Source organism: Triticum dicoccoides, chromosome 6A (genome assembly GCF_002162155.2).
Source record: "Triticum dicoccoides isolate Atlit2015 ecotype Zavitan chromosome 6A, WEW_v2.0, whole genome shotgun sequence".
Lineage (NCBI taxonomy): Eukaryota > Viridiplantae > Streptophyta > Magnoliopsida > Poales > Poaceae > Triticum > Triticum dicoccoides.
In genome coordinates, this window is record NC_041390.1 from 208,249,080 (window position 1) to 208,254,935 (window position 5,856).

The following is a 5,856-nucleotide window of genomic DNA, read 5'->3' on the forward strand; positions in this document are numbered from 1 at the left end:
GAATAGGTATTAAAACTGTTCGACGGTATTTTAAAAATGTTGAATAGAAATTAGAAAATGTTGAACGAGTATAATACAATGTTGAATAAGTATTTGAAAATGTTGAATCAGTATTAAAAATGTTGATCAAGCATTTGATTTTTTTTTGAATAACTATGAAAATGTTGAACAAGTTTTTGAGAAATGTTGAACGTGTATACAAAAAATGTTGACCACTTATACAAAAAATATTTTTGACATATATTAAAATGTAGAGTGAAAACGAAAGCAAACATAAAAAACAAAGGAGAAAGGAGAAACAAAAAATGAGAAAAGAGGAAAAAAACGAAGGGACAAATGCAAAAAAGAAAGGAGAAGTCGGAGAAGAGAAAAGAAAAGAAGAAAAATGAATAAGCATTAAAAGAGGAGAAATAGAAAAGAAAGCTCCGGTCTTTTACATCAACTAGGGTGCGAACGCGAAATGATAAGTGGCATAGCGGCTAGCAACTCTATGTAGTCAATCTGTGGTTGGATGGTTAGAGGGACTATGATATCCTCAATTCACCAGGATTCAAGTTCGAGACGTTCACGTTGACGATGAGGTGCCTACGGTGACTTCGTAAATTTCAAGATAATATGCCGGCTCAGTCTTTTGAAGATGCTCATAGAAATAGAGTGTGTACATGTTTATAAGGGTGAGTGTCTGCGCGTGTATATAAGCGCTTGCGTCTGTACTGTGTTAAGAAAAAAAAACTCTATGCAGTACAGAATCGAACCCAGGCCCTCATTTTCTCTTACTTTTTCTATTTCTAAACGGTTCAGCGAGTTTCGCTGAATGCGAGAAATAGTCCTCGCGGCCCAGTCCACATCGAGCAGAGCCCTTCCTCCCGACACGGCGACGCCCTCGCACAGCACTGCGCCACTGCCCGACATCGACGCCCAGCCGCCTCGCCGTCGCCGTTCCTCGCGACCTCACCGCCGGTCGCCAGCCGGAGCCCGGATCCCAGCCTCCCGGCGCCCGCGCCTCTCCTTCCCGCCCGGCCGGACGGCCCTCTGGTCCAGCCGCGCCTCCCTGCCCACGCCCCTCCCTGCGCGCGGCCGTGCCCCTGCCGCCGGCCGGAAGCCTGGCGCCCCTGCCCTCGCCCCCCTGCAAGTTTGGCGGCAGCCACTGCCGCTCAGTCACCACACCAGCCTCCGGAATTGAAGGTACCGAAATACCCTAATTTCTGATTTAGGGTTTCATTTTTGCACTATCCATACATAATTTTGCACATAATTTCGGCCTAGTCACATACATTGAGAGGGATGCTTTCTCAGAGGTGAATGAAGCTGATATAATTGATATCTTCATGGCAATGCAAAAACGTAGGCCAGAAACAGTCTTTTTGAATTTCTCAAGGTATGCACTATCTACTACTTCCTCCGTTCCAAATTACTCGTCGCAGAAATGGATGTATGTAGAATTAAAATACATCTAGATACATCCATACCTGCGACAAGTAATTCGGAACGGAGGGAGTATGTTCCATGTAGTATGTAATATGTAGGCTTCTTTATGCAAAACTAAGATTTAATTGAGAATTTTAGTGTGTTTGTAAGACCATATTGATCTATTTCTTTGTGATATTCGTAATTAGTTAGAATGTTCACATGTCCATATTGCTTATAATTTTTTTGGGGGGGCAGACCGCCCTGTCATCCCCTCTGCAGCCGGGCTCACGGAGAAGGGCGTCACCCCGCCATGATCGCCGCATCGGCGCGGCGGGTCGCTGCCGCCGCCGCTTCGTCTTCCCCGTCCGGCCATGTCTCCCAGCTGGCCTCGACGCTGAATCACCAGGTGAGTGTGGCGCGGATGAGACGCGCGCATCTACGTATCTATTTGATTTCATGCTCTAGTATGTTGCCAGGCGGTGAATAAACCTCTTTGTGGTTGCAGAGATGGATTCACGACCGGAACAAGAAGGCAATGGAGTTGGTGGCCAAGGGTTGGAGCGCCCAACAGGAGGTCGATCGCGTCATCGACTTCGCCGACCGCAACGACAAGCGACTAATCCCACTTCTCAGGGTACAGCTCTGGATTCACGTTCCCTCTCTTCCCCCATTTGGAACCATTCTGTTGTGACCTGTTGTTGGGGTTTTAACTTTTTGTTGTGCGATTCTTTCTCGGTGTCGAAGGGCGCAAAGGAGAACTTTGAGCTGGCTCTAGAGATCGACAATATGAATACTCACGCGAGATGTTGGCTGGCCAAGATGCATTTCAAGTACCATGTTCCCGGGGCGTGCAAGGCAATGTGAGTTAATTTTACCTCCCATGATGTTAGTGTTAATTTACTTACTTTGCTGTGTCGTTCAACCTGCTCATATGGCATGTACACTACTTTGTTGTTTCACTGCTATTCCAGAAATCTGTGAACGTGATGCAAACAACTAATTTTATCGTTGCTTATGTAGTTATGTTGTTGTTTTGACTCAATTTGAATCCTTTATAAGTGACCTTTTTTTTGCGAACTATCCTTTTTAAGGACCTGGCTAGTATGTAAGTGCCATGATTCTGAATACTGGATACCATTGCGCCTCAGTTAGATAGTTGCATACCAGAATTATTTCTTAGTATTTGTTTTATCTGACGGACCAGTTGCAGATAATACTGTGCTTGTTTTATCTGACAGAGCTAAAGCTGCAGGATAATTTTGTTGCATTGCATATAATTTGGCTAGCGCTGTAGGTATACCTTGTTAATTAAGTGTTTTAGTAATATTTACATATCAGGCAGTGTGAAGAAATCTTCCATAAAAGTGTGTCTTTGTTGATGTCCAAGTCACCGCTACTTGTATGGGTCTCGTTACTCTTGTAGCTACTATGCTTAGCAGCTCATGAGAAATACTAGTTTCCCCAACAAAGTTAAGAAGTTCGTGTGAATGTCACACAGCTTTGCTTATGAATCTCGGTTGATGTTTATAAGGTGTATGCAGCATTTGGGCAATGGGGTAATGGCCTGATGGGCATTGGTATCTACTATCTAATACTCCCTCCGTTCCTAAATATAAGACCTTTTAAAGATTTCACTATGGACTACATACAGAGCAAAACGAGTGAATCTACACTCTAAAATACGTCTATATACATCTGTATGTAGTCCGTATTGAAATCTCTACAAAGTCTTATATTAAGAAACAGAGGGAATAGAAAAGAGTAACTTGAAATTTTGTGGGTCAAAACCTCTTCAAAATCCTTTTTTTTTGCGGGTGAACCTATTCAAAATCCTAACTGGAACTGAACCTTATTGTCTTGGTCAAAATGTTTAATAAACCACTGGTATGCCTCGAGTTTGGCGCTTTGAGATAATTTGTACTGGCAATATATTTGAATTGCGGTTACTAACAACATTATGTGTCCAATTAGTCAGCAATAATTGCTGCATTAGTACTTACCAGGACAGAAGATTAACGAGATTAGCAGCTCCTTGATTGGAAAAGAAAATTGGGAACGATGTTTACTTTTTTGACCTTCAATTAAATCGTAAAATATTGAGTGAGGCAAACCATCCTTTTCTTTTGCTGCGTTTTAGTAGGAACATTTATTCCGCTACCTCCACATGAAGCAAAACTTGCCTTCAGTACACATTTCATGTGAATTATGCTCATCTCTCACTTTTCATGCGTACAGTGGTGCTGCTTTGCTTGTTGAAGCTGCGAACATGGGTGATCCAGAGGCACAGTATGAACTTGGATGTCGGCTAAGAGTTGAGGTTTTCACTCTTCATCTGCTTTTGGCATCTTTCTGTTCCACCTATTTAATTCTTTTTTTTGTGGGGCACTTTATTAATCGAATATTAGTTGTTTGCTGGGCAAATGATAGTTTCATTCCTTAGACCATTTCCGTGGAATATTTCTTCACCTCAGTTGATGGTTACCTTTGTTGCTTGTAGAATGATCATGTTCAGTCTGATCAACAGGCCTTTCATTATATAGAGAAAGCTGTTGACCAGGTATGCTCGCCACCTGAATGTTGATCATATATTTTCTACTATGCTTCTTGGTAAGCATATTCAGCTTTTACTTATCTTTGAATGCAGTTGCATCCTGGTGCTTTGTATCTTCTTGGTGCTGTATATATAACTGGGGATTGCGTTAAGAGGGACATAGCTTCAGCTATGTGGTGTTTCCATAGACCTTCAGAAAAGGTAGTAAATGAAATAGATCAACTCAAAATTATCTTATTTACTTGCAACCCATGAATCACGTTGTTATTTCTGTTTTTCTGACATCTCAGGGACATGCTGGAGCTGCAATTGCATATGGTTCCCTTCTTCTGAAAGGTTTGTAGACAAGTACTCCCTCTGTAAAGAAATATAAGAGCGTTTAGATCACTAAAGTAGTGATCTAAACGCTCTTATATTTGTTTATGGAGGGAGTAACTCTTAGTGATCTAAACGCTCTTATATTTGTTTACGGAGGGAGTAACTCTTAACGTTTCAAGAGATAATCATGTGTCCTTATATTATCCTTCTTGTAATGGCTATTTTAGAGTAAACAGGTTGTGAAGTTATGGTTTCACCATTAATTTGGACAGCTCTTGGTCAACTGATTTTGTTTAATTTTGGCTGGAATTGTTAGATTACTCCAGACTCCAGGCCTATCTGTTTATGCTTACCGTGTGGTTGTTTCAGGTGCTGAAGTGCCTGAAGTCATTACCAGGTTCAACTCAGGCAAGAGTCCGTCAACTGGGAAGGTGCGAAAAAGGACCATACAGCAGGACCCAGTAAAGCTGGCAAAGGAGCAGTTCCAGATAGCAGCTGAGTCTGGATCTGACCTCGGTTTACGGTGGTTGAAGAGGCTTGGAGATTACGAAAAACAGCCCGAAGAGCTAAAGCAAATCCAGCAATGACCTCCAGCGAAAGAATACCGCTGCATTCGGCAATTAGGCCCAGTTCTTTTGAACAGATTGTGAAGAATCTCGTCCTGGAAAATCCTGAGCGAAAAGAACTCGATTTGCCTTCCAAAATCTCGAGCGGATTCTGCAGAATCCTATGCAGAATCCTAGTGCAATTCAAAATCCTCGAAAAACATAGATTTTCACAGAATCCCAAGATTCTGGTAAGTCCCACCAAAGAAAACGTTTCGGATATGAGAGTACCCCTATTGGAGGAATAATTTACAGCCAAACTGCCCCTTTTGCACGACTGAACGGCCCAGCAAACGCTCGATCGCCACGAGCGCTAGCGGCGGCGGGAGCTCCACCAGCCCGCCACCGGCCACCCCCTGGCAGCCCAGCCTACACGCCGGTTCTCGCCTTGGGGCGGCCCCTCTCCTCACGACGGCCCGCCTCGTCGCCGCCAGATGGGAACACCGACAGCACCCCTCCTCACGATGCCGCCGGACGGGAGCTCCGTCAGCCTCGCTCCTCGCGACCCCGCTGGACGGGCAGCCCGCTGCCTCTGGTCGCCTCTGGCCGCCCTGCCTAGACGCCCGATGGGAACTCTTCTTCTCTGTCTCGTCTCTCTTCTACCTCTGTATTCTTCTCTGTTTCTCTGTTAACATCTAGGTGAATAGATGGATGGATAGATGCATGTATTGATGAATAAATGGTACTGCTAATGCATTGATGTATGTTTAAATTTGTATTTGTCGCTTGACAATTTCAATTTGGTAATTGCCAATTTGGTACTGCTACTTGGTGCTTGGTAATTTTGGTATGTGCTGATGAATAGATGCGCTAATGGCTGTATGTTTTAGATGGAGAAAGTCAGTGCAGCTAAAGCTAAAGTGTTAACAATTCATCGAACATTTTCTGTAAGCTTTTCTTGCTCCTAGGTGATCTTTTGAAAAATTCTTACTCCAGCTATTATTAAGGACAGTAAAACTGAGCCTAAAGCGA

The 5,856-nt window shown here is 43.5% G+C and overlaps 1 protein-coding gene across 1 annotated transcript; it reads left to right on the forward strand.

The window, feature by feature from the left end:
• The first annotated feature begins 852 nt into the window (after window positions 1-852).
• Window positions 853-5,600, forward strand: LOC119316610. The gene is made up of 9 exons (XM_037590966.1): window positions 853-1,185; window positions 1,666-1,816; window positions 1,916-2,044; window positions 2,155-2,270; window positions 3,646-3,727; window positions 3,908-3,967; window positions 4,055-4,162; window positions 4,252-4,297; window positions 4,649-5,600. The coding sequence occupies exons 2-9, from the start codon at window positions 1,721-1,723 to the stop codon at window positions 4,864-4,866; spliced, it is 855 nt and encodes a 284-aa protein (XP_037446863.1). The 5' UTR covers window positions 853-1,185; window positions 1,666-1,720; the 3' UTR covers window positions 4,867-5,600.
• Window positions 5,601-5,856: the final 256 nt, after the last annotated feature.

Excerpts from the sequence above, each read along its gene's own strand:
- LOC119316610 (XM_037590966.1), top strand. The coding sequence starts at position 1,721 with ATGATCGCCGCATCGGCGCGGCGGGTCGCTGCCGCCGCCGCTTCGTCT. Across the intron at positions 1,817-1,915 it reads CCTCGACGCTGAATCACCAG|AGATGGATTCACGACCGGAA; the intron begins GTGAGTGTGGCG and ends TTGTGGTTGCAG. Across the intron at positions 4,298-4,648 it reads TGGTTCCCTTCTTCTGAAAG|GTGCTGAAGTGCCTGAAGTC; the intron begins GTTTGTAGACAA and ends TGGTTGTTTCAG.